At 56.0% G+C, this 26792-nt stretch overlaps 1 protein-coding gene across 1 annotated transcript; it reads left to right on the forward strand.

The window, feature by feature from the left end:
- The first annotated feature begins 7538 nt into the window (after positions 1-7538).
- On the forward strand, positions 7539-23712 carry TAFA3 (TAFA chemokine like family member 3). The gene is made up of 6 exons (XM_054176429.1): positions 7539-7784; positions 13962-14046; positions 14301-14416; positions 19745-19894; positions 20690-20814; positions 22362-23712. Exons 3-6 carry the CDS (start codon positions 14302-14304, stop codon positions 22371-22373), a joined length of 402 nt encoding a protein of 133 aa, XP_054032404.1. The 5' UTR covers positions 7539-7784; positions 13962-14046; position 14301; the 3' UTR covers positions 22374-23712.
- Positions 23713-26792: the final 3080 nt, after the last annotated feature.

The following is a 26792-nucleotide window of genomic DNA, read 5'->3' on the forward strand; positions in this document are numbered from 1 at the left end:
TTCCCGGCTGCAGGCGACAGAGGGAACGTAGGGAGGGGGTTGCAGGAGAGCCGTGCCCCTTCCCGGGCTCTCCCGGTGGATCGGTGTCCTGGCTGGATCTTCCCGGGGCTGCAGGAGAACCGCCTACCCCGGTACGACATCCCCACCGGTGGCAGCTGCTCTGTCACCCTCCCTGCGCTCCCGGTGAAACCCAACCCCCGCAGCCATGCTCGGCTATTAATAACCGGCCTCGGAGGAGCTGAGAGAGAGGACGGGGAGCTGAGTCGCCTCCCCTCCGCCAAGCTCCAGCACCCATCGGGAGCTGGGTTGAACTGCCCCAGAACCAGACACTCCGCTGCTGGCGGGGAAGGTCTGGCACCTCAAACAGCATCACTGGCCCAGCCCAACCGCAGCACCTCCCCACCTCCGGGTTCCTATGGCAACAAAAGAAAAGGGGGGGAGGGGGCAAACAAGAAGAAGGAAAAAAAGAACCTGCTGAAAGGACACAGGATTTGCCTACGATAAATCAATACTGGGGCTATTTCCTGAGACCAGTGTGCCCCAGTGCTCCCAGAAGCTCTGCAGAGGAACCGTTTATTCCCTTACATGCAGCCCCTTGGCGCTGCAAGGTCCCAGCTGAAGCAGGGCTCTGTAAAGCTCCCCAGGCTTTAGACTCCTTCAGCCAGAGCTCTTCCAGCTGCACCACAGCCTCAAGATCACCCTACAGAGGTTACTCAACACTCCCTCCTGCCCAGGGGAAGTTTAGGCTGGAGGTGAGGAGAAAGTTCTTCACTGAGAGAGTTGTTAGCCATTGGAATGTGCTGCCCAGGGAGGTGGTGGAGTCACCGTCCCTGGAGGTGTTCAAGAGGGATGTGGCACTTGGTGCCATGGTCTAGTAGGCATGAAGTGTTGGGTGACAGGTTGGACTTGGTGATCTTTGAGGTCTTTTCCAACCTTGTTGATTCTATAATTCTATGATTTCCCAGTCCCTAGCTTTAACTCAACAGATCTTTTTGAAGCTCCTAGAACCACAGAATTATTAGGGTTGAAGGGGACCTCAAGGCTCATCCAGTTCCACCCCCCTGCCATGGGCAGGGACACCTCACACTACAGCAGGCTGCTCACAGCCACATCCAGCCTGGCTGCAATAACCTCCAGGGATGAGGCTTCCACCACCTCCCTGGGCAACCTGTGCCAGTCTCTCGCCACCCTCATGAGGAAGAATTTCTTCCTAACATCCAATCTGAATCTGCACACTTCTAGTTTTGTTCCACACACACTTCATCTCACACCTCTCCCTCTCACACCCCCCTATTTAGAGCTGCTGCCTTATTTCCCACCAAGCCTCACCCCCACTGCTTACCTGTGTGTCCCAGCTGTTACTGGGCTCCAGTTAATGTGTTCCCCATAAATATCCCCCTGCTCTCCCATGGTGGGTGCTGCAGGACTGGAGGAGAGAGGTGGAACAAGCTCTTTGGGTTGGAAGTACCTGAGATTCAGATGGGTTCCTCAGCAGATGCATTTATGCTTACTGGGTCAGAGTAAGCCACAGCTTGTCATTGTCACCTGTAGTGACCTCCTGCTCGAGCTGCTCCACTGCCAGCACCGACCTGTCCAGCTTAATATTCCCTTGCCCACAGGTTCTGCTCTCATGCTTCATGGCAGAGCCTGTGTCCCCTCCCCAGCCGGTGCCGTGGGGGTTTGTGCGCGGGGTGGGCTACAGGTCCACCCACGCCCCTCTGCCAGCCTCTGCTCCTCCAGCATCCCCCGATCCCGGGGCTGGAGCCGCGCCGGGGGTGCCTGCAGGTCGCGGTGGAGGCACTGGATGGCGACACAGGCTGCGCTACGGCCCCGGCTGCGCGGCCAGCCGCGGGCTACCGGCATTCACTGGGGACCCCCGCACCGGCCGGGCAGGGCGAGCGGCTGGCGAGTGACCACATCGACAGTGAAGGCCATCAGTTTCCTTCCTGTCTTTCTCTCGTGAGGGATGGCGAGCAGGGAGAGTCCAGCTGCCTATTGCAAGTCACTCCAGGATCACTCCAGCCCGGTGCAGCTCTCCGTGAGACTTTAACAGGGGCCTGGGACTCCTCCCCGTTAGCTGCCTGGGGGTTCACCGTGGCTGGGGAGCCCGGGGTTTGGCTGGGTTTGCAGCCCTGGTACACACAGAGGTTACACAGCCTCGGGTATCTTTGGCACTGGCTCCCCATCTTCTCCCTCAGGGTCATTCAGTGCCTCCTGGCCTTGTGCAAGCTCTGGTAGTCTGGAAGCCGAGAGTCTGGGACATCAGGGACCCCCGAGGGGCTGCACCGGTGTGGCTGGGAGCTGTGGTGGGTAGGGGAACAGCTGTACCAGCCTGGACACCTGAGTGTCTGTCCCATCATGACTGGGAGATGTGGTGGCTGTGGATTGAACAGTGTCAGTGTGGAGGTCAGCACCCCTCTGGCCCCTCTCCAGCAGCCCTGGGTTCCCTCCCTTTGCTCCATATTGCCTGCCCCAAACAGTATCTCTGCCCTGCTGCTCCTCACGCAGGGGAGTCTCTGGCACGGTGAGTGCAATATCCTTGTGCTACTGAGGCTGGAAATCACCAGATTCCCTTGGGATCTTGTCTCCTCTGTGGGGCTGCCAATCTGCCCTGCACTGCTGAGTCACCAGGATGCTTTCCTTGGAAAGAAGGAAATGGCAGCTTCCAAACTGATTCCTGTGTCGGGCTGCTCCTGTCTGGTGTTTGTTGTCTCTGTTATGCTAAGCACTGCACAGAATGAATGGCCCGACATAAAAAGAGGCTGCAGGAATGCTCCCGGGGACAATGCAGTGCTAATAACGGGTTTCCAAGAAAGAGGGCTGCATTTCCTCCCATTCATCCCACCCCCGGTCAATGGGGAGTTTCCTCCTTGCCTGCCAGGCTGGTGTCCCCCTCCCCGAGGCTGCCGAGCACAGGATCTGAGGATGCAGGGCTGGGCTGCGTCAAGCTGTGAGCTTGGGGAGGCAAATGCCAGTAAATGGCCCCTTTGGAGGGCAGTGGTTCTGATTTTTGCCCTCCCCACACCTCAGGGGTTTCTGCCTGGGGTGCTCAGGCTTTCCCTGCACCCCTGCCTCACCCAAGGTGTCCCTCCTGACCTGAGCACAGGTCCAGGCATTCCTTCTTCATGGTCATGGCTTCCAACAGTTTCTTTGGCAGACCCTTGTGATTCCCACTAAAGCCACCAGCTTCATGCTTCCAAACCCATCTCACACAGAATCACCGAATCACCAATGTTGGAAGAGACCTCAAAGATCATCAAGTCCAACCTGCCACCACAGACCTCATGACTAAACCATGGCACCAAGGGCCACATCCAGTCCCCTCTTGAACACCTCCAGGGATGGGGACTCCACCACCAGGGTCCCTGGGCAGCACATTCCAATGGCCAACAACTCTCTCAGTGAAGAACTTTCTCCTCACCACCATCCCTGGAGGTGTTCAAGAGGGGGTTGAATGTGGCACTTGAAGCTGTGGTTTAGTAGTCATGAGGTCTTGGGTGACAGCTTGGACTTGATGATCTTTGAGGTCTTTTCCAACCTTATTGATTCTATGATTTTAAAACAGCATTTAAAAAGCCTTTCTAAGTTCATCATTCATCTGCATTGCCTGAGTTGCACAGGGTGGGGAGATGAGGCCAAGGGTCTTTCCTAGGGAAAGAATGACAGGTTAGTGGCATTTAAGCCAGAAGAGAAGTAAATTAAACATCTAGATCATAAAAGTACCAGAGGATGCTTTAAAGCAGACTCTTTGCAGCAGTGCATTAGTTGACTGCAGAACTTTACTGTGTAATGAGCAATATATTAATTTATAATTAGTGTAATACAGTGAAGCTCAGCAAATAGCTCTGTGCACTCTGGATAATTCATCAGCAGAAGAAGCAGCTCTTAATGGTTTCCAAGGTTTGCCTGTCCCCTGTAATTGGGAAGTTAAGAATTTATTGTTATTTCTTCCAGGGGGTAATGTGATTGCAACCATCCTGCCTTTATTCCTCCTCTGCTCCTGCTGGAGTGGCAGAACAGCCCCCAGAGTGCTGCAGCTCAGGGCTGTGTGACCTCTGTGCAGGGCATTGTTGGCATTTTGCAACCTGGATAAGCTGAGACTGGTGCAGGTTCCCTGCAGGTTTTCCTCTTCCTGCTGCAGAGAGTGGTCAGCAGGTTAGAACCTCTGGGCTCACTTGGTTTTTCCTCCTCTGCTTGTCCCTGCATGGCCTTTCATCACCCGAGGGATCTTCACCCTAAATGCTGCTCTCCAAGGCTTCTCCTGCTTCCATGGAACCTCACCTGGCAGTAACAATACAGCAGGACAATAACAAAGGTGTGACAATAAGGCTAACTGGAAATTCCAGAGCCTCTGGAGGTTTTCTTAGGTGTTCAAGAGGGGATTGGATGTGGCACTTGGTGCCATGGTTTAGTCATGCGGTCTGTGGTGACAGGTTGGACTTGATGAGCTTTGAGGTCTCTTCCAACCTTGGTGATTCTGTGATTCTTCTTTTCAGTTTGGAAGCCTAGACACATCCCAGGGACCCTGAGCAGGACTTATCCCTGCTTGTACTCCCCAGAGACCCTCTCTGCTGAGCCCTGAAGGGTCAGGCAGGCATCTGAACTCCCAGTCCCTGTCCTCAAGCAAAGCCTTCTGAAAAAGGCTCTCAATCCTTGGAGCTGTGTTCTCAGAGCTGAACTAGCCTGGAGGCCATGCTGCTGCCTCAGGAAATGGACAAATAAGCTTCATCCTGAACTCAGTGACCTGCTGAACACAGGTTGTGACAATCCCTCCCAAGGAATGAAACATCAGGGGTTCTGCTTTGTCCATCTTCAATAAAGTCATTGATACTCCTCTGCATACCAGCAGCTGCAGAGAAGTTGGTCTCAATGAGAGTGTAAAGTCTTCTGGTGTGTCTCTCTCCATCAGTGTAACCATCTAACCTGAGCCTGTGGCATAAAACCTGAGTTTTCTCCCCCCAGATCAAGTCATTTGGTCACTGGGGTGCAGAGGGGTCCCAGGTATGTTGACAGTTGTCTGGTCTGAGAGGAAATGCTGCTGATGTGCAGCACTAAGACTTCCTAGCACAGCTCCTTTCATTGCCAAACTTGTCACAGATACTAAGAACTCTTTTTTACTCTCCCCAGTAAAGTAACAACCCCTTGAAGGGTCCCAGCCTAGGCAGTGAGCAATGCTGAGGGCTGTGGCTGGATGCTGGAGCAAAACAAAACTGGGGAGGAGGAACTGATGTGATGAATCTGGCAGGATTTAAATGAAACCAGTTTCACTAAAGTCTTAATTCTTGCCCAGCTCTGAAGTGCTGTGATCTGGAAAGCAGCAAGTTTGTCTTTCTGTGCCATTGCATCAATAAAGAGCTTGAGTTTTGTATTGAAATAATCTGGCCTAATGTAATTGGTGTTGGCTGGCATGAAAGGTAGCTCTAACTGCATGTGCTCTTGATCATTCCCATTAAAACTCTGTGATCTGAAAAGTAATATGTTTGTGTTTCCTTATGGCAGCAGCAGAGACCTGAGCTGGCAGGCTCTTGATCAAATCACCTGATGAATACAAACAGCAGATTTAATTTAGTTTCATATTGATTTTTGCCATTATTATTAAGCCCCTCTGATCTGAAGAATGAGATGCTTGTGTTTCCTTAATGTCTTATTACCAGGGTGTGGGTTAATCTTGTAGAGCTTCTCCCTGTTCTTTTAGGCAACCAAGCCTAATTAAACTGGAGTTTAACATATGGTGAGTTTCAGTCCATAGAGGGAGGAAAAAAAACATAGTTCCCTTCTAGCAAAGCAGCCTCTTCCTACCATGGGCCTCCTAAAGCTGGTTAGGCCACACCTTGAGCCCTGTGTCCAGTTCTGGGCTCCTCAGTTTAGGAAAGATGTTGACTTGCTGCAAGGTGTCCAGAGAAGGGCAACAAAGCTGGGGAGGGGTCTGGAGCACAGCCCTGGGAGGAGAGGCTGAGGGAGCTGGGGTTGCTTAGCCTGGAGAAGAGGAGGCTCAGGGGAGACCTTCTTGCTCTCTCCAACTCCCTGAAGGGAGGTTGTAGCCAGGTGGGGGTTGGTCTCTTCTCCCAGGCAAGCAGCAGCAGAACAAGAGGACACAGTCTCAAGCTGTGCCAGGGGAGCTTTAGGCTGGATGTTAGGAGGAAGTTCTTCCCAGCAAAAGAGATTGGCCATTGGGATGTGCTGCCCAGGGAGGTGGTGGAGTCACCATCCCTGGAGGTGTTTAAGAAGAGCCTGGATGAGGCACTTGGCGCCATGGTTTAGTTGATTAGATGGTGTTGAGTGATAGGTTGGACTCGATGATCTCAAAGTTCTTTTCCAACGTGGTCTATTCTATTCTATTCTATTCCCTCTGTCTGTTTTGGGGTGACTCTACCCTCAGACCAAGGTTTCAGGTTCCCCAGGAGGTGGCTGTGCCAATTAGGACCATGCTTGGGGTAGGCTGCTGGGGCTGTGCCCTGCCCTCTGCCTTTGCCAGCACTAATTGGCTTTACTGATCCCACCTAGAGATGTTATAAATCAAACAGATTGAAGAAGGACAAGTCTGGGCTTCTGCTGTGGAGACACAGAGGAGAGAGAAAAGCCTTCTGCAGAGGGGGCCCTGTCTCTGCCCTGCATCCTTCCTAGGAAAGAGCTGGAAATGTCTGATGTGAGGCACCAAGAGGCTGTGGTTTGCTCTAAGTGGCTGCAGAGACCTGTGTGGAGCAGCTGCTCTGGATCTGTAACTTGGGTTGGGCTTGGGAATTACTTGGTGCTTTTAGGTGAGCTTGAAAGCCCCAGGAGTGAGCTGTGAGCTGTCCTCTCGAGCCAGAGGCTTTCATTGATACTCAAGCAGCTTTGAGGGAAGAGGAGAAAATGAGTTCTGTGTAATCCCAGCCTCCCCTCTGGGCTGTCCTGAAGCTGTGGGATTGACTCTGGCAGCAGCTGTGAAAATCCAGCCCTCAGGTTGCTTTTTGTTGGCATTTTACAGCCTGTTGCTGCTGGTTGGCACAGTGTGCATGGAGCTGCACCCTGGGGTGTTGTGCCAGTCTACAGCTGCTCTGAGGACACAAGCACCCCAGCCTAGGGTTGGCATCCCCTGGGTCAGGCCTGAGCATCTGCAGAGCTGGGGCTGGGTCGGTGCCTTTCATCAGCTCTTGGCTCTAGAAAGACCCCGAGTTTAGGTGGAGCTTGCAGCGCTGGGTCAGTGGTTGGGCTTGAGGGTCTCAAACGTCTTGCCCAACCTAAACAATTTGGTGATTCGATGAACCTGAAGCCAGGTTCCTGCCTTGAGGAGGAGTGGGGCCAGAAGGCTGCCTGTCTGTCACTCTCTCTGCCCCTCCACACAGCTCAGCACAGCTCCGCTCTCTGCTCGCGGAGCCATCGCTCCTTTTCTTCTTTTTTTTTACCCCGGGGCTAGAAAATCGATTTTCGGGTCAATTAGCTCCGGCCCGTCCTCGCTACTGGCTCCGCTAATGAGCACCGGGGCTAATTGGGGCGGGGCAGAGTCCGGGCGGGCGGCTGGGCGGTGCGGAGCCTGCTGCCAGCCCGGGATCGTGGGTTCCCGGGGCCGGTCCCGGGGCGGCGGCAGGCGGCGCTGCGCCCCTTTGCGCCGGTACCGGGGCCGCTCCGCTCCCGCCGCCCCCGCCCAGCCCAGCCTCGCACCGAGCCGAGCCCAGCGCTACCGGCGCCGCTGCGCCTGGCGATGCCAGCGCCCCCCGGTCGCACCGGCCCGCGGAGGCGGCGCTGACCGGCGGACGGCGGCCATGGGCAGCGGCGGCCCCGGCCCGCACGGACGGCACCGACAGGTACGTGCGGCCCAGAAGGAAAGTTTGGAGTGGGCGAGGTGGGACGGGATACCCCAGGTGTCGAGCGCGGCGGCACGCCGTCGGGGACCCGCACCTATCGTCCAGTCGCGGTCCCCGAGGTAGGGCCTTTACCGGCCGGGGAGCCGGGGCGGAGGTAACTGTACTCCGTGTGTCCGCGGCACAGGGGGCAGCCGATAGGGGTCCGCGGTGGGATCCGCTCCTGGATCAGGTCCCGGATCAGCCCGGCAGGTGCTGGGGGACGGCGGGTCCCGGTCCCACGTCGCTCTCCGAGCCCCGGTGGAGAGCGGGGTGGATTAGGCTGACGCTCTCGGTAAGTGTCGCCGTGCCTTGTGCTGCCCGGTGCCCGCTCACAGCTGACTCCGAGAGAAGCTGTGCCGGTGCCCGTCCGGAGCGGTGGGGGGAGGCCTGGCTCTGGTCACCGACAGGGTCCTGCTGCGGGGACGAGCCAAGGCTGGGGCCGGGGCAGCGGTTTCCCCCGGTGAAACGATTCCGCCGGCGTTGGAAGCCGCTGGCAGCCCTGGGAGGCGGGTCCGGGGCTGCTGCGGCCAAACCCCATTCTGCACCCAAGCTGCGGGGAAGCCGCTGCCCGCCGCTGGTGCACCAGTGCCCGCCGGCCACGGCCCGGGCTGGAGTCTTTCTCTGCCTCCTTCCTCTGCTGATCTCCTTCAGCTGCCGAGGGCTTGCTGCTGGTGGAAGCGGGGTGCTTCGGGGTGCTTCTGTTGACCCCAGGCTGAAGTAGGACAGGAGTCCCTGAATGGGTGGGCCGAAGGATGCGGGACAGGGAGCAGCCCGCATGGCCGGGGGGTCTCCTTCACCTGCGAGAGGAGGCTAAGTGGTCTGGAGGACAGCCTGAGTGGTACCAGTCCTGTTCTGGAGACACCAGGAGTGGATCCGTGCCGTGGTGTTGAGCAGGGAGCAGGAGACCCCTCCTCCTCCTCCCAGATTGCCATCCTTTCTGATGCCGTGTGAGGCTTGGGGGGCTACTCAATGTGCAGGGACCCTTGTCCTGGGACAGCTCATCTGTGCTGGAGGCACCCACAGCCCTGTAAAGAGCCTGAGCAGGTGAGAGGTTGTATCTCCTGGGGACACAGTTTGAGCTGTCAAGTCCTCCGCTTCCCTCCACTGACAAGGCTGAGCTGCTTCCGACCTTGGCCTTCGACCCCTTGAAGAGCAGCTCCCCCCTGCTGGAGAAGGCTTCTGACCCTGGATGAGTCTGAGACTCAAGCTGTCAGCAGAGCTGACTTTCAAAATACCAGTGCCAAGGGGCACTGGGATTCATCCAGTGAGGGAGCAGAAGCAGGCTCATGCTTGGGTGGAATTAAAAACTCTCCTGCTCACCTTGGATGGGAAGGAAATGCTGCAGACGCTGGAGGAATGAGCAAGAAGCTGGAAATAAATCAGTGTAGAGGAGAGGATGAGAGAGCAAACTTGGGGGAAGGAGTCCTGTGCACTCCCTTGGACCTCTGCCTGGTTGGGAGGCACATGCCTCTTGCTGCCCTCACCAGCACAGCTGTGGGGCTGGACTGATGAGAGTGCACCCTGAGAAAGAGCTGAGCTGATGTGTGCCAAGGGTCTGGGTTCAGCCTGGAGCTCTAGGGCTCATGGCAGGCTCCCTTGAAGGGGTTTTCCCTTTGCATGGGGTGGTGCAGTGCTGTGGAGCAAGCTGGGGCTTAGCCAGGCTGCTGGCCTGCACTGGTGAACCTGGAGCTGTGGGGGAAGGAGATTGCTGCTGCTGTTGGTTTGTGCACAGAGGATGCAGCATCCTGCTGACCATCACCATCCCCCTCCCAACCAGGGACCTCCCAGCCTCCCATCTGGCAGCAGAGTGTCTCAGGGATCCTGGCCCCAGGCTTCTCACCCTGGACATGTCTAAGCATTTCCTCACCTACCCAGGGTGGAGGATCCAGCTCAGCTGTTTCCCAGCTTTGCAGGAGAAGGGAGATGCCCTCTGCCAAGCCTGCCCTGCTGCTTGGGTCCTCTCATTGGCTGCTGGAGGCATAGCTGAACTGAAGCTTTCTAGGGGGACCATGGAGGTGTCTCCTTCCTTGTCAGGAGCGTTGGAGGAGATGTCAGATCCCCAGGAGACCCAGCAGCCTCCCTGTGCTGCTGCCATCACCACTGTGCAGCTCATGGAGCTGTGCTTTGGGGTGAGGGAAGGACAGGCAGGGCATGGAGGGGACAGGATAGGATGCCTTGGGGGGGTGAGGGCAGACCTCCTCGAAGAGGGGTTGACTCAGCCACTGCTGTGATGAGGTTTGCCAGGCAGCTCTGTAGCACAGCAGGGTTGAGCAGGGTGGTCACAGGTCCTGTGCAGGACTTGCTAAGATGACCTGACTGACTTTCTGCTTCAGGGAAGCATTAAACTGAAATTCCCCACCCCCTGCTTTGGGTGGGGCAACACCCCTAACATCCAGGTTCCCCTTGCTCCGTGGTTTGGGTAGAGGGCTGCCTGGCACTGCAGACCCCCAGCTGTGTCCTGTGGGGCCCAACCTGTGCTGCTGCTTGCACCAAGTGAAGGTGCCCAAGTTCCAAGAAGTGCTGAAAGAGCAGGAGCCATGAACAGAGCTTTGAGGAAGCTGGCAGACCCGTGGGGCCAGATGTGCACGAAGGTTGGCAGCGCTGGAGCTGCAGTGGCACAGAAACCAGACGTGCTGACAGCCTCCCCCACCTTTCTGTTTCTTTTTTTGGGTGGAATTCTGCTCACTATAATTATCCAGCTCACATAGACTGTGGAAAACAATGCTCCAGACCAGCAGGACTTGGAGAGCATAATCTGCCATGACAGAGAGTCCCTCGTTAGCACTGTGGGCACTGGGCTGAGTTCCAGAGTGCTATGGATGGAGCCCTCCTGCCTGAAGGGTCAAGGTTCTGCATGTGGCTTTAATGGAGAAAGTGGGAAAAGTCCCCAGCTGCTGTGGCTGGGATCTGGGAAGGCAGCATGGAGCTGCTCCCATTGTGCCCACGTTCTGGAGGAACCTCAGGGTGGCTCTGCCAAGAGTGATGGCCCCAGCCTGTAGGAAGGGACAGGGGACTGTGCAGAGGAGCAGCCTGCCACATTGGCTATGGCTGAGTTTGCTCTTTAGAGAAGCTGAGGCACTTTGCAGTTACTTCAGGTCTTAGCTCAGACCCAAAAGGTGGACAGCAGCTCACCAAAAAAAACCCCAAAATAATGATGAAAAATTCCCCCAACCTCCAAAGAGAACAGAAGGCAAACACTGAGGCTCCCAACCACAACCCAGTGCTGTGAACAGAAGGCAAACACTGAGGCCCCCAACCACAACCCAGTGCTGGGAACAGAAGGCAAACACTGAGGCCCCCAGCCACAACCCAGTGCTGTGAAGTGCCACAGCACCACTCTCCGTTCCTGGATGACATCCCCTGCTGATAAATTTCAAGGCAGACCAAACATTTGTAGCTGGAGTCTCCTGAGGACGGAGGCTGAGAGCTGTCAAAGCAGCAGGGCATCGTTTTCTGACAGGAGTTTGTGCATCAGTGGGAGCCCTGGGTGCCAGGGTGGCTGTGGGGGGCATCACTCTGATGGCCACTGCTGGGGCTGGCGCCTCTCAGCCTCACGCTCCTCTGGCCCCTGGGTGCTCTCTGCTGCTGCCAGCCTGGCTCTGGCTGCTGGGCATGGTGGCTTCCCTGGGAGCATGGTGCAGGCTGCATTATTGATAACTCTGATTTATTTATGCTTCCGTGGCTGCAGCAAACAGCTCAGCCTCTCTGAGCCAAATATAGCTTGGTGCTGGGAGTGCATCCCTGTCCTGCACGGGATGGAGGTGGCCAGAGGTGCATTTGAGTTTTGGCCCAGCTGAGAGATTTGGGGATGCCTCCTGCAGATCCTTTGGGGTCCCACAGACAGGAGCTGGGGCTGGGAGCTTGGCTGTGGAGCAAGAGCCAGAGCAGCAACCAGGAGAGCAGGGGCTCAGAGCTGGTTGACTTCCCGCAGGCTCTGGCTCCTCTGCTGGAAGCTGTGTGGCATGTGGGTTGGCATCAGGGGCTTGCCGAGTCTGGGCAGAGCATTGTGTCTCTTGTCCCCACATCTGGGCTGCCAGATGTGCCTCTTGGTGGGACAGGACAGATGTGTCCTGCTGCACAGCTCTTCCCTGCCTCCCCTGGCCCGGTCTGGCTGGGGGTGTGGGTGGGTGTAGGAGGGCATCATGCCCACTGCCAGCCACAGTGCTGCTGGCATGTGCTGCCCCTGGATTTGCTGGGGGAGGGGGAGGGGCCAAGCAGCTCCCAAGAGCTGTTTCCTTTTTGATGAGGGGAATTGTAGGTGTTTAAAACTGGCATCAATGTTTACACGATGGGCTGCTGTATCCCTGCAGGGCCTGTGTGAAAATCCTGCTCTGAGGAAGGCTCTGGCAGAGCAGACTCTGCTGCCAGCCCCTGGGGTTTGCCTTTAACGTGGCCAGGGCAGCCTTGGCACATCAGCTCTGTCCCCTTCCAGGAGTGCTTTAAGCCACCTGGTGTTTGTTCAGGCAAACAGGGCATGGGGTGCTCAGAGAGATTCCCCTCAAGTCCCTACAGCACGGAGTGCAGCCTGAGCAAGGGCTGCGCTGGCACAGGATCAGTGCCTGGCACCCACAAGCAGGGGTGAGGGGCACCTGTGTGCCTGTGCCCCTGCCCAGGCTGCCCATCCTGCAGCACTAATCACGAGTGCTTCCTTGCCTCTACATTCTTTCCTAGCCTGAAGTATGTGGCTTTGTCAAGATACCTTTCTCCCTTCCTTTCTCCCTTCCTTTCTCCCTTCCTTTCTCCCTTCCTTTCTCCCTTCCTTTCTCCCTTCCTTTCTCCCTTCCTTTCTCCCTTCCTTTCTCCCTTCCTTTCTCCCTTCCTTTCTCCCTTCCTTTCTCCCTTCCTTTCTCCCTTCCTTTCTCCCTTCCTTTCTCCCTTCCTTTCTCCCTTCCTTTCTCCCTTCCTTTCTCCCTTCCTTTCTCCCTTCCTTTCTCCAGCTGGGAGAATCAAAATGGAGAAGAGAAATATATCTATACATATATATCATTGGAAATCAGCATTCTGGAATGAACCATTTTTCATTTGGAAATGTCAGTTTTAAGCAGAACCATTCATTTTGAAATGCTTCAAAACAAGAACTGCCCTTTCACCACCTCAAATCACTTTGTTTTGATTAAAAATGTCAGTGTTTGCTGGTTTGGGCACTTCATTATGCCAGCCTCTGGTCCAGAGAACACAGAGAGAAATGTAGAAGATGGTTGGAAAATTAAGGATTTCTTCTCCCAGCAGCCCAGTTTAGTTTGCCCAGTGCCTGTCCAGTGGGTGCAGGCAGCAGGGGTGGTGCAGGGAGACTCACCTGGCTGTGCACCGTGGGCATGGGGCAGCCCCTGGCACCTGCTGTCAGTCCTGGCAGCTCTCCCTGCCCTCAGCACCACCAGCACTTTGTGGCCTCATGGTGATGAAAGATGATCCAGCCCTGAAGGTTTATGGGGGCTGTGGCTGATGGCCCTGAGCAGGGTCAGATCTCAGGGGGACATCACCAAAGCCTCACCCAGGAAATGCCCAGCAGGGATGTTGCTGTCAGAGCTGCTCTGGCTCCTGCTGCGGTGCCTGGAGCTGCTTCACCCAAGGGGCTGTGGCTGGCAAGCAGTCCAGAGAACGTGTTTAAGGCAGCCACCAGTCAATTACCAAGGCCCTGGGCATTTAAATGGCTCCAGATGATGGAAAAGTTTCCAGCACATCCTGCAGGGCATGGCAGGGTGACAGCACCATGCCCTGCTGTGCTCAGAGGTGCCAAGAGAGGACCAAGTGTGTTTGGAGGTCGTGGGTGCAGTGTTGTGTCTGTGGGTTCGTGAGTTTGCAGCTGTGTGGGAGGAGAAGCAGTGTGCTGGGACAGTGGCTGTGGCTCCTCTGGCTGCCCTGGGCTGTGTGTGTCCTCTGCCTCTTCCTTGGCTCCCCTTGCAATGCCAGTCCCACTGGGCAGGAGGGTGTCTGGGGCTGGCACAGTTGGTGTGGTCAGTCCATCTCATCTGTCTCTTGGTGGGTGTCCAGCTTGGGAGAGCCAAGCCCTGAGCATCGCTGCAGGGGACCTCAGTGGCACAAGGGTGACAACAGTGAACTCCCAGAGGATATGGCAGGTCCTCACCCCTGGGTACTTCCACAGGCTGTCACTACCCATGCTTCTCTTTCTCCTTGCAGATGCCCTGATGTCTGCCCCGTGCAGAGCCCTGACCTCCCCGGGGGTGGCAGATGTGCAGGCGCTGGTGTGAATCCCCAGTAAAAGGTAACCATGGCTCACCTGGGCTGCTGCTGGGGCATGTTTTGTCCTGCTGCTGAAGAAGCTTGAGCCTGTCCAAGGGTGGTGGGTGAATCCCAGTTGCATGCCCTGCCCTGTCCCCCCCAGCCAGCCCGCCCTGGTGCCTGTGGCCATGTGTGTTCAGGGGCCACACCGCTGCGTGCAGCAGCCTTGGTGAGTGGGGCTGCACCTCCCAGCCCTCCTCAGCCTCTCTGCTTCCACACCTCTCTTCTTCTTGGTAGAATGAGTGAGAGAGACATACAAAGCCTGAGCAAATGGGTTTTCGTGCTCACTCTCTGCCTTACCACGCTGTGGGGAAGACTGACGCTGGCCTCCACCCACCACAGAAGCCATTCAGGTAGGGGAAGTGACATCCTTGCCACCTGCACCACGCTCCTCTGCCATCATCTTTGGCTCCCAAGGTGCTTGTGGTACTTTGGGGGTCTCCATGGGATGCCCAGGATGGGGGTTAGCTGGGGTTGAGCTGTTTGGCTAGGGTCTGTCTGTCATTCCTGGGTGGGAGAAGTGGTGCAGATGATCTCAGGTCGTGGTGTGAATAGGCTGTGGGAGGGGAGCTGGCAGGGAGCTGGTCTCCCTGGAGGCCAGGGAGGCCTGGGAGACCCCAATGCCTGGTCCTATTGCTGGGGTCTGGGCACTGAAGATGAGTGTGGCCAAAGTGCTTGGACTTTGGAGTCTTCCCAGAAAGAGTAGTTGGCCATTGGGATGTGCTGCCCAGGGGGGTGGTGGAGTCACCATCCCTGGAGGTGTTCAAAAAAGGATTGGATGTGGCACTTGGTGCCATGGTTGTTAGTCAGGAGGTGTTAGGTATTAGGTAATAGGTTGGACTTGATCTCTGAGGTCTTTTCCAACCTGGTTGATTCTATGATTCAGTCCCAGGCTGTGCTGTCTGCCCCTTGTTTGGAAAAGAAGGACTTTAAGGGTTAATTGGAAACTGTTGGTGCTCTTGCCTGACCCCACCTAACCCTGTCCTATTTCTGTCATTTTTGCCTGGCAGTTAAAGCACTTCTAATCCTCTAATCCCCACCCTCATTGCTTAAAACCAAAACCTATCTCCCAGAGTGACTCCCTCAGTCCCAGCCCCTCAGCACTTACCTGCCCTCAGCCTAACCTGCAGCAGATCAAACCCCTCAGTCGGGAGCCACTTTCTGATCCCAGCTTAGGATGCCCTGGGCCAGACCTGGGCACTGCCCACCCGACCCATCCAGTCCCACTCCTCCTCTGTGGGAGGAGTTCAAGGGAGCTGCTGCTTCGGGAAGACTCAGGGCTGGCATTAAAGCCCTAGGAGGAGAGGCTGAGGGAGCTGGGATTGTTTAGCCTGGAGAAGAGGAGGCTCAGGGGAGACCTTATTGCTGTCTACAACTACCTGAAGGGAGGTTGTAGCCAGGAGGGGGTTGGTCTCTTCTCCCAGGTAAGCAGCACCAGAACAAGAGGACACAGTCTCAAGCTGCACCAGGGGAAGTTTAGGCTGGAGGGGAGGAGAAAGTTCTTCCCAGAGAGAGTTGTTAGCCATTGGGATGTGCTGCCCAGGGAGGTGGTGGAGTCCCCATCCCTGGAGGTATTCAAGAGGGGATTGGATGTGGCACTTGATGCCATGGTTTAGTCATGAGGTCTGTGGTGCCAGGTTGGACTTGATGATCTTTGAGGGCTCTTTGTTGGTTGCTCCTTCATGTGCAGCCTTTACATCTGTATGGAATGTTTTTCTAAGTCACATTCTGCAGCTGAGGCAGGAGCTGTGCTGAGGGGCAGTGGAAGGACGCAGAGGGTGGTGGATTGCAGGTCAGGAGGGGATCCCCTGACCTCAGGGTGCCTGTGTGGCTTCGTCTGTAGCACCACAGCAGAACACTTTCAGCTGTTCTCAAACAGCCCATTTGGTTTTCTGCTTGTGAGGGTGAAGGGATGGGACCTGCACCAGCAGGCTGGGGACGTGCACACCCTCCACACATGCAGCAGAGTGGGATGGAGCCTGCCATGGGATCTGGAGGTGACAAGGGAGTGAAAAATCCCAACTGGTGTGCAGTGATAATGAGCAATAAAAACAAGCCTGCTTCTCTCCAAAGCTCTCTTAAATAAAACATGCAGCTAAGGCAGCAGTGATTTTAAGACTTCAATTATTTAGTGAGTATTAGTAGTAGAGTTGTTCCAGGGCACAGATCCCTCACACCGTTGCCCCCCCGGTGCTCTGGGGCCATGCTCCCAGGCAACCAGCACCAGAACAAGAGGACACAGTCTCAAGCTGTGCCAGGGGAGGTTTAGGCTGGAGGTGAGGAGAAAGTTCTTCCCAGAGAGAGTTGTTAGCCGTTGGAATGTGCTGCCCAGGGAGGTGGTGGAGTCCCCATCCCTGGAGGTGTTCAAGAGGGGATTGGATGTGGTACTTGCTGCCATGGGTTAGTAGTCAGGAGGTGTTGGGTGACTTGATGATCCTTGAGGTCTCTTCCAGCCTTATTGATTCTATGATCTCTGAGCAGAGCCAACCAAGCCCACAGCCCTGCTTCTCACTGGGACTGGACCTTCTGCCTCCCTCCCAGCCTGTGCTTGGCTCTGATGCTCAGCCCTGCTTGGGGCACCTGGGAGCTTTCGGTGCCATGGGGAGTTTGGTGCAGAGGTTTGGGCACTGCCTGGCAAGTTCTGTGTGTTCCACTCACCTGCATTTCACAGCCCTCCACCAGCAGCCAGGGTGATATTTGACAGTGGACTTGTGGAGCTGTGCCCACACCTTCTAGACACACAAAATGTGTCATTTCAGGGCTTGCTATTAAAAACCCAACATGTTCTGTCGCTCACTTTAAAGGTCAGCCAGAGTAGGACAGAGGGTTTGAGTTGGGCTTTTTTTCCATGCAGGATGCTAAAGCCTTCTGCTCCTACAATGCTTTTATGGTTCCATGAGATAAGACTTCTTTTCTCTTTTTTTTTTCCCTTCCACAAGGGTTCCAGTGGGGAAACACCACTTAAATGGCAGGGAGAAGCATGCCAGAAGCTCTGGAACTTATCCCAGGCTCTCTGGGGATTTCCTGCTCTTGGTGTTAAACAGCATCCATCTGATTTGCATTCTCAGTCCTAGCTGGTGTGAAGTTCCCTGCTGCTCAGCACAAGGAGCAGCAGCTGCTGGAGCTCTGGAGGAGTCTTGCTGTGTCCCTGAGCTGGGGCTCAGGTCTCTGCTAGCTCTTCCCAGGCGTGGGACATGGAAGTCCAAGTGACAGAGATCTGCTTGGCCACCCTTTGACACTGCTGTCCTGTGAGGGATGCTGAACCAGTAGAATAGAATAGAATAGAATAGAATTAACCAGGTTGGAAAAGACCTTTGAGATCATCAAGTCCAACCTATCACCCAACACCATCTCATCAACTAAACCATGGCACCAAGCACCCCATCCAGTCTCTTCCTAAACACTTCCAGGGATGGTGACTCCACCACCTCCCTGGGCAGCACATTCCAATGGCCAATCTCTCTTTCTGGGAAGAATTTCTTCCTCACCTCCAGCCTAAACCTCCCCTGGCACAGCTTGAGACTGAGCCTTGGCACAGGGCTGTTCATCTCCTCTGTGATTAAGGAACAGCAGAGTCCCTCTCTGACACCCTGGGCATCGCTGTGTCTGGTGTACATGTGGGGATACCTGCACCCAGATAACTCCTCCCTGAACTCCTCAGGTGTTGAGATCCATGGCACCAGTGTCCTGCCTGTGTCTGAGGGCCAGGGAAGTGGATGGGTCTGGCTGGTGTGTAGGGAGCTGAGATGCTTCACAAAGGGCAGGTGGCTCCTGCCTTGTTCACCTGCTTCTGGCACAGCAGCAGCCTGGGCTCTGCCTGGCTTGGAGGAGAGCTCCATGCTTTTGAGGGAAAGCAAAGGCTTCCTGAACTTCTCTGATCTGAGGGTCCCTGCACAGCAGCAGCCCTGCACCTAGCACAGCTCTGCTCATGGCAGCCCTGGGCTGGGGCACAAAGTGGCATCACATCAGCCAGAGCAGCTCTGCTCTGTGGGGTGTTCACCTTCCCCATGGGCCATACCCAGACAGCTCAGGACAAGGAGCAAGCTGGAGATGGACAATGTCTGTCTGTCCTGGTGGGACAAGCTTCCTTGTGTCTGCACACCCACAGTCTGCCAGGGTTCTGAGGTGGGACTGGCAGGGGCACAGTAGGTGCCCATGGGCTCTGTGAGTCCAGTGCTGCTGAGCTCAGCCAGCAGCAGCAAGGCACAGGAGAGGCAAAGTTCTCTTTATCTCCCAGCTGCACCTTGTTGAGCAAATTAAAAGGGCTTTTGGCAGGAGAGTGAACTCTTATTGCATGGCTGTAACAAGCAATTTGCCAGCTCTGCCTGGCTCTCCCTGGGCTGAACCTTCCTAAATTAGCTGGAAATGCAAAGCTGGGGAGCAGGCACGGGAGGGAGGGGAGAGGTCACCTGCCCCTTCCCCCAGGGAGCAGCTCTGCTAAGGAAGCTTTGTGGGGAGGCTTTAATAGAAACCAGTCAGAACCACAGCTGTGTGGTGACAGCTGAGGCTGGAAGGCATCAAATCCCCTCCTGGAGTTTCCAGGGTGGGTAAGTCCTCGTGGGCCTGGTCCAGAGCATGGTGGGAACGTGGCTTCACACTCAGCCAAAACCAAGGACCTCAGCTTATTCCTCAGGTTGCTTCCTCATTAACCATAAAACCAGGACCAGCCACATTTGTCCTGTAATGAGTTGTTTTCCTCCTCACTTGCACCTAAGTCTACCATTTCTGCATACAAAAAGAGCAGAAATTATCCTTCAAGCTGAATTATGAAGCATTTAAAAGGAAGGATAAAATTTATGGCCAGAGATGCTGTTGCAAAACACTTCCAGGGTAGGTAATTGTGTAATTATTATGGGCAGGAATGAAAGCCACGGTTCATTAAGTGAAGATGGCCATGAAATAACAATAAATAAAGCCAAATTAAAGCTGTGGGGATGGCACAGCAGGTGCAGGGCACAGGGATGTGTGGTTCCTGGCCGTGGCTCTCTGATGGAGCAGGCTGAGGGCCAAGCAGGGCTGGCTGTGTCCACTTTCACGCTGGGAGGTAGCCTTTCTGCTCAGCAGTGAGCAATTCTGCCCTGGCCCCAGGCTGGTGGCATTGCTGGAGGGCAGAGCTTGGGCACCTCCTTCCCTCCTGCCTTCTCACCTCCTGTCTGCTGCTCCTAGAGGGTGGGAACAGGAGAAGGGCTGCTCGGCTGGAGCTGCTGTGACTGTGCCCAGCTGGCACAGGCTGGGAGGCTGCACTTGGATCAGCCTTTGCCAGCAGAGATGTGACAATGCTCCTGCCAGGCAGAGGGACTGGAGGGAAGCCTGGAGCAGGACCTGTCCTACAACAGGCTGCCCAGGGCGGGTTGCGGAGTCTCCCTGGAGACTCTCTCTGGAGTTATTCAAGACCTGCCTGGATGCGTTCCTGTGTGACCTGGCATAGGTGATCCTGCTCAGGCAGGGGGACTGGCCTGGCTGATCCCTCGAGGGCCCTTCCAGCCCCTAACATTCTGTGATTCTGTGTTCTCACTGGCTGGCCTGGAGCACCTCTCCTTGCTGGTGCGCTGGGGAGGTGCTGTGCCGAGCCGCAGGGCTGTCAGCGGCAGCCCCGGGGCGATCGCCAGAGGCCAGGCCAGTGGCGGTGGGCTCAGGGGTGGGCTGGGGGCAGCCTGACCGTGCTGTTTGTCCCCCTGCAGTGCACGTGGAGCCTGGCACCTGTGAGGTGATCGCAGCTCACCGCTGCTGCAACAAGAACAAGATCGAGGAGCGCTCGCAGACGGTGAAGTGCTCCTGCTTCCCGGGGCAGGTGGCAGGGACCACTCGGGCAGCTCCCTCCTGTGTGGATGGTGAGTGGCCCCTGAGCTGGGGCCCCTGCAGCTCCTGGTGGCATCTTTCCGGTGGGCCAGGCTGGTGTGGGGCGGCTATGCCCCTGGTGTTAACAGAGACCTGCCCAAGGGTTCCTGCCCTCCCACTTTGTGTCTCTGTCGGTGTGGCTGTCACCCCTGCAGCCCCAGGCTGTGTGGCGTGGCTGGGATGGTGCTGCAGAGGTGCAAAGAGGGCAGTGGCTCCAGCCATGCAGCGCTGTCACCAGCCCAGGAACACTGAGCCAAGCTCCGTCCCTGTCTGGGTTATCAAATGGCATCACGTGGCGATGCCAAGGAGCTGGCAGCAGCAGCTGCAGCCTCTGCCAGTGCCAGATTGATTTTCTTGACAGCCAGTGCCCTGTGCAACACCAAGAAATGCCAGGATGAGCTGTCAGGGGAGGCTTTTGTGGTCCCAAACAGCTTCTGTGTGGTGTTCTTCCAAAATGTGGGGGAGTCTGCGCTCCTTACCCACCTTAGAGGCACAAGAGACAAGAGCCTAGCAGAGCAGAGCCCCTCCTCTTGCCTCCAGAAGTCGAACAGCTATCTTCTCCCTGCTCTTGCTGGGAGCAAGGACAAGGCTGTCAGTCGGCTTTGCAGCTGGGGTCCTGGGAGAGCAGAAGCTCTTTCTGGAGCAGCTGGGTCGAGTGAGGCCAGGCAGGCAAGGAGCAGCTCCTTGGCAGGGTCACTGCGGGCGTAGGATGTGCCAAAGAGTAGGGCTGTACCCCCACCCCCTCCATGCCAACCTGGCCTCTGACTCCCTCCTCTCCTCTCCCCCAGCCTCCATCGTGCTGCAGAAGTGGTGGTGCCAGATGGAGCCGTGCCTGGACGGGGAGGAGTGCAAGGTTCTGCCTGACCTCTCAGGCTGGAGCTGCAGTAGTGGCAACAAAGTGAAGACGACCAAGGTGCGTCCCCTTGGCGGGGTGCTGGGCAGGACCCTGGCTGCCTTTCCCCAGCCTAGGGTGAGCAAAACCCAGGGAAGCATCCCAGAAGAGCTGGCAGGGGAAGGGGAGACTTTCTCCAGGGCTGCCCCAAAGCAGAGCAAGGGGGCTGGGCTGAGCTGTTGTCACTGATGCTGGGGCCGGTGCAATCATAGAATCATAGCATCAGGCAGGGTTGGAAGGGACCACAAGGATCATCTAGTTCCAACCCCCCTGCCCTGGGCAGGGACACCCCACACTAGATCAGCCTGGCCAGAGCCTCATTCAGCCTGGGCTTAAACACCTCCAGGGACGGGGCCTCAACCACCTCCCTGGACAACCCAGTCCAGGGCTTTACCACTCTCACGGTGAAGAACTTCCTCCTCACCTCCAGCCTGAATCTCCCCTCCTCCAGCTTCATTCCATTCCCCTTAGTCCTATCACTACCTGATAGCCTGAGTGGGTCCCACAGCTTTGCCAATCAACACCTCCCAGGGGAAGCCCACGAGTAGCCACACTGGGCACATTTCCTGGCCACGGCAGGTCCTGGCTGCTCCCCAGCACACCTCCCCACTGCCCCGGGACAGGCAGAGCTCATCCTAGCCCAGCAGCACAGCCCTGATGCTGCCACCACCCCCTGGCTGAGGCAGTCATCTGTGGCAGAGCACTACATGATTATTATTTTCATGGCTTGCTGAATGCCCTGAAGAACAAGGTGTAATTAAAATTTTATCAAACTCATTAGTAATTACATATATGCCATGCTTAATCAGTTGCATAATTTTGTCATCATTGTTCACACTGGTGAGTGTAATTATTCCTTCTGCTTTCCTTTTGCTCACCCCACATCCCCTGCCATAAAATTATCCCACTAAGTGATGTCAGAATTTCCCTCATTAGTGCCATTATTTCTGTGCCCAGAAAGCACTTTCCTGGTCAAGGTTGTTTCTTCTCATCGACGTCCAAGGAGGTTCCTCTGGCCCTGGGCATCCATCACTGACCAGTAACTGCAGCACTACATTGAGCTCATTGTCTTCTTCCCTTCTTAATGTTGTTTTCCCTCAACCCCTCCAGCTGCCAGCTCAGCCCAAAGCCTCTGCTCTGCCTTTGCTGTCCTGGGCATCCCACAGGGATCGTTGCCATCTGCGGGACCCTGAGGCTTCTGCTCTGCTCCCTCCAGCAGCCCAGACCTCCACAGCCACCCTCCCAGCAGCCTTTTGGGGGAGGTGGTTTGGCATCACAACAGCCTTCTGGGTGGCTTTGGGTAGCCCATGAGGAGCTGGCCCGGTCCTCTCTGCAGACAGACCCCCAGCAGGGGCTGTGGGCAGAGCAGGGGCTTCACCAGCTCCCCCGAAGCCACAGTGTGTGAGAGCCACCACGAATGCAGGGAGCGAATCACCTTTGCACCTCCTGAGGCTGTTGGCTGGCAGTTCACAGATGGGGGAGTCAGGAGGCTGTGTTGGGTCCCTGCCTGCTGCAGTTTGGCCCTTCCCATTAGCAAGTCTGCTCCACTCTTTGTCTTCTGCCTGCAGGTCACTCGGTAGCCTCCGTGCCAGGACCAGCACAGGTCCCCAGTGCTCTGCAGCGCTGTGAGCAGCAGGATGTGACCCAGCTGGGTGGTGCCCGTGGCTGTGGGACGCTCCAGGGCTGTGCCAGAGGCTGGATCAGAGCATCCACTGAGCCCTCACTTCCCTGGGGGCTGCAAGTGTGGAAGCCAAGCACAGCTGCAAGGCTCCTGGCACTCCAGGGTCCCCTCCTCCCCCGTGGACACCGACCAAGAAATAGGCTTCTCCTCCCTTCCTCTTGAATAAACTCCTGCAGTCATGTCAGAGCTGTTGGCAGTGCACAGACAGACAGCAGGTCCTCAGGTGGGCTTTGCTCCAAGGCAGCTGCAGTCACTGCTGTGCCAGCTTTGCCCAGGATGCAGAACCAGGAACGGGGAAGTCGATGGCTGTGTGGAACCCTCCCACTTCTGCTCACAGCTCTTGGTCAGATGGATCCCCAGGAGCAGGCACTGAGCTCCAGTCTGACCTCATGTCACCTGGGGGCTGGGGTCTGCTCTGAGCCCCACTGTGCTTTCCCTGCCCACGGCCTGGCTGCTGTGCCCACATGTGGTGGATGCGTCGGTGTGGCCAGGGCTGCCTGACGCCTCATCAGCCCTGGGGATGGTGAAAGGTCTCCATGGAGCTTTCTGCTGCTTTCTCCTTCTTCCACAATCATCAGGCTGCCAGCCCAGTGTCTGCTCTCCACCCTGCCAGCTCCACCACTCAGCTGCTGCTTGTGTTTACAGTCAAATACAGACCAAGGTGTGGGGGAAGCCTTCTCCTGTCCACAGCTCTGGTGGGCCTGACGCTGGCATGTGCCCAGCCACAAAGCCTGACTGAGCCAAGCTCTGCTGCATTCATTCCTGTGAAGAAACACCAACCAGTACCAGCTCCTGGCCAGGAGCTCCTGACCTTTCTCAAGACCATTTCCCCTGGCATGGCAGCTCGAGGTGGAGATGATGGAAGCCCTGAGGTCCCAGCAGTGGCAGGGCTGGGGACACAGGGCTGGCGTTGCTGCACTGGTGAGGCTGAAAGCACAAGGGATGAGCAAGAGCATTGCTGCAGGGAGCAGGGCCAAGCCCTCCCCAGGGGCCCCAAGCTTGCTCTGTGACCCATGTGAGGGATGTGCCAGCTTGGGAAGGGCCAGGGGCTGGAGCCAGTGCAGGGGTTGGCAGCACAGCGTGGTGCTGGGGACACTGGTGCCCCTGGTGGGACTTGGCACTGAGAGGTTTTTGTAACAGGGCAGGCAATACCTGCCCCAGGTGTGATGTAAATACCAGGCTGTGAAATAATAAATCCATTTTAATCTCTGCAAAGGATCTTTTGCTCCTGCAGCAAGGGGAGGCTTTGGGAGTGCCTCTCATGACACCAGCACAGGCACAGCATCGGTCCTGTCATGGGCCCTGTGGGGCTTGGCTGCTGGGGTGGGCAGCAAAGGGCTTTTGTCTTCTGTCAAAGTGTTTGGCTGTGGGGTTTGTTATTACCTGGCTGGAACAGTTTGAGGAGCAACAGAGGGCAAAGCCTGGCAGAGGAGCCAGCAGTGCCCAGGGCCATCGAGCTCTCCTGACAAGGGGATGCTGCTGATCTCCTGGTGGGACAGCCCTGTCTGCATGGCAGCTTTCTGGGCAGCTGAAGGAACATAAATACCCTTGAGATGGTTTTCTTCCATCAAAGGAGTGAGACAGGCCAGGGCTACAAGCTATTAGGAGAAGGGATGCACAGCAGGAGGCTCCTTCCCCGGGAAATAAAGACCAACATCAACAAAAGCTACAGAAAAACTTCCCTTCAGCTTCCTGAGCCATGCAGGGCCAGGTCTGGTGGGACATCTGATCAGCTAAAAACAGCAAATGCAGGCAGAGGAAAAGAAACTACATCAGAACAATTGGCAAGAGAATCCTCAGCACTGAGACAGAGAGGCTGTGTCCTTGCAGAGCTGCAGCCAGACTCATCCCTGAGCACAGGGTGGCTGCAAGGATCCGGGGGTGAAGGGCAGGGGACAGACTGGGACAACCTGTGCTCCACTCAGGGCAAGGGCCAGGACTGCCAGGCTGGGAGAAGCAGCCAATCATGCTGGTGGAGGGCAGAAGAGCCACATTAGTGGCTTGGAGACCTGCCCTGGTGAGGCCACACCTGGAATATTGTGCCCAGTTCTGGGCTCCCCAGTTCAAGAGGGACAGGGATCTGCTGGAGAGAGTCCAACAGAGGGCTACAAGGATGATGAAGGGACTGGAACACTCTGAGAGACCTGGGGGTAGTTAGTCTGGAGAAGAGAAGACTGAGAAGGGATCCAATAAATGTTTCTAAATCTGAGGGCTGGGGGTCAGGAGGGAGGGGAAAGGGACAGGCTCTGCTCAGCTGCACCCTGGCATAGGACAAGGGGCAATGGATATCAACTCCAGCACAGGAGGTTCCACCTCAACATGAGGAGGAACTTCTTCACTGTGAGGGTCGCAGAGCCCTGGAGCAGGCTGCCCAGAGAGGTTGTGGAGCCTCCTGCTCTGGAGCCTGTCTGGATGCGTTGCTGTGTGACCTGTGCTGGATTCTATGCTCCTGCTCTGGAGGGGGGAGGTTGGACTCGATGATCTTTGGAGGTCCCTTCCAACCCCTACCATCCTGTGAGCCTGTGAGCTGCAGGCCCTGGAGCAGCACCATGCTGCCACCCCTCTAAGCTGGATCTTGGCAGGCTGCTGCAGTAAGCGGCAGGGAGCTGGCGCAGCCGAGGTTTGCGAGTCGCCAAAGGGCAATTAGTCAGAGGAAAACTGTCACAGTTAAGGTACTTTCAGGATCATCTCCCTGGGTATTATAATTACACCCCACTCAATTAGTCTTCAGGTTAAAAAAAAAAGAAAAAGGCCACAAAAAAAGGCCCACAAAAAAAAAAAAGCAAGCCTTTTGTATGAAGGGCTTGGTGGAGAATTATTAGAGAGGGAATTAAAAGGCAAGGATTCCATTTTACTTCACAATAATAAAGGCATAATGGATAAAATACCCCCTCACACACACACACCCCCCAGAAGGATGAGCTGACTAAATTTAGAGCTGTGCTAGGAGGTGAAATGAAAGGGAAAATGAAAGGTAAAAGGCAGCCTGGTGCAAGGGGTGGGGGGTTGGGGGGGAGCATCATCTGAGGAGGAAGATGGAAACATAATTAACCACCCAGCTTTATGCTGAGAGATGGCAAATTGAAATGGGTGACAAAATTAGGTGAAATTGCAGAGCAGCCTCATTTATTTCTGCTCTGTAAATCACAGCTACCTGCCAGCAGCCAGCTGAAGCTGCTCCAGGGCAGGAGCTCCCCATGGGGTGCTGCTGGATGGGACCTCGCCTCGGCCAGGCTGGAGCTGATGAGCAAAGCCCTGCAAGGTGAGCCGTGGGGCACAGAACCCCCTGGGCTGGGACCTCCAAAGGTCATCCAGTCCAACCCCACCCTGCAGTCAGGGGCAGAAGGGCTCTCCAGAGGGATCTCCACCGGCTGGACAGATGGACAGAGGCTGGCAGGATGGCGTTCAACAAGTCCAAGTGCCAGGGGCTGCACTTTGGCCACATCGACCCCAGGGAGAGCTACAGGTTGGGGACAGAGTGGCTGAGAACAGCCAGGCAGAAAGGGACCTGGGGGTGCTGATTGACAGCTGGCTGAACATGAGCCAGCAGTGTGCCCAGGTGGCCAAGAAGGCCAATGGCATCCTGGCTTGCATCAGGAAGAGTGTGGCCAGCAGGAGCAGGGAGGTCATTCTGCCCTGTACTCAGCACTTAGGCCACACCTTGAGTCCTGTGTCCAGTTCTGGGCTCCTCATTTAAGAAGGACATTGAGACACTTGAATGTGTTCAGAGAAGGGCAACAAAGCTGGGGAGGGGTCTGGAGCACAGCCCTGTGAGGAGAGGCTGAGGGAGCTGGGGTTGCTTAGCCTGGAGAAGAGGAGGCTCAGGGGAGACCTTCTTGCTCTCTGTGCCCTTCCCCACACCAAGTTGCTTTCCCTCCTGTTCTGCTGCTCTAACTCTGCCAGTGTTGCTCCTGTGGCACCTCACTGAACACTTGCCTTCGGTGGCCTCTGGCACCAAGGGGCTGAACAGCTCTGCTTAGGGCTGGAGCAACATTTTCTTTCACTGGCTTTACATTTTCTCTTTCCAGGGTTACCTGGCTCCCTTCTTCCGTTGCAGGAGGATGCAGAAGTGACCTCTGACCTCCACCCTACTGCTGCCCCCCAGCTTGCTGCTCTCCAGCCTTTGGTTTATTGCTGCTTTTACCAAGAATCCAAAACACAGACAAGAAAAAAAACCTTTGCCTGTTCCAAAAGCAGCAAGATTTTGGCTGGAATCACCTTATCTTGGGGAGGGGGGGGGAAATGACCATGAAGCTCCTTTGCTGTGATTAGGAATGCAGAAAACCTGAACTAATTTATCAGGTGAGAAGCAGAGTCT

This window comes from Dryobates pubescens, chromosome 35 (genome assembly GCF_014839835.1).
Source record: "Dryobates pubescens isolate bDryPub1 chromosome 35, bDryPub1.pri, whole genome shotgun sequence".
Lineage (NCBI taxonomy): Eukaryota > Metazoa > Chordata > Aves > Piciformes > Picidae > Dryobates > Dryobates pubescens.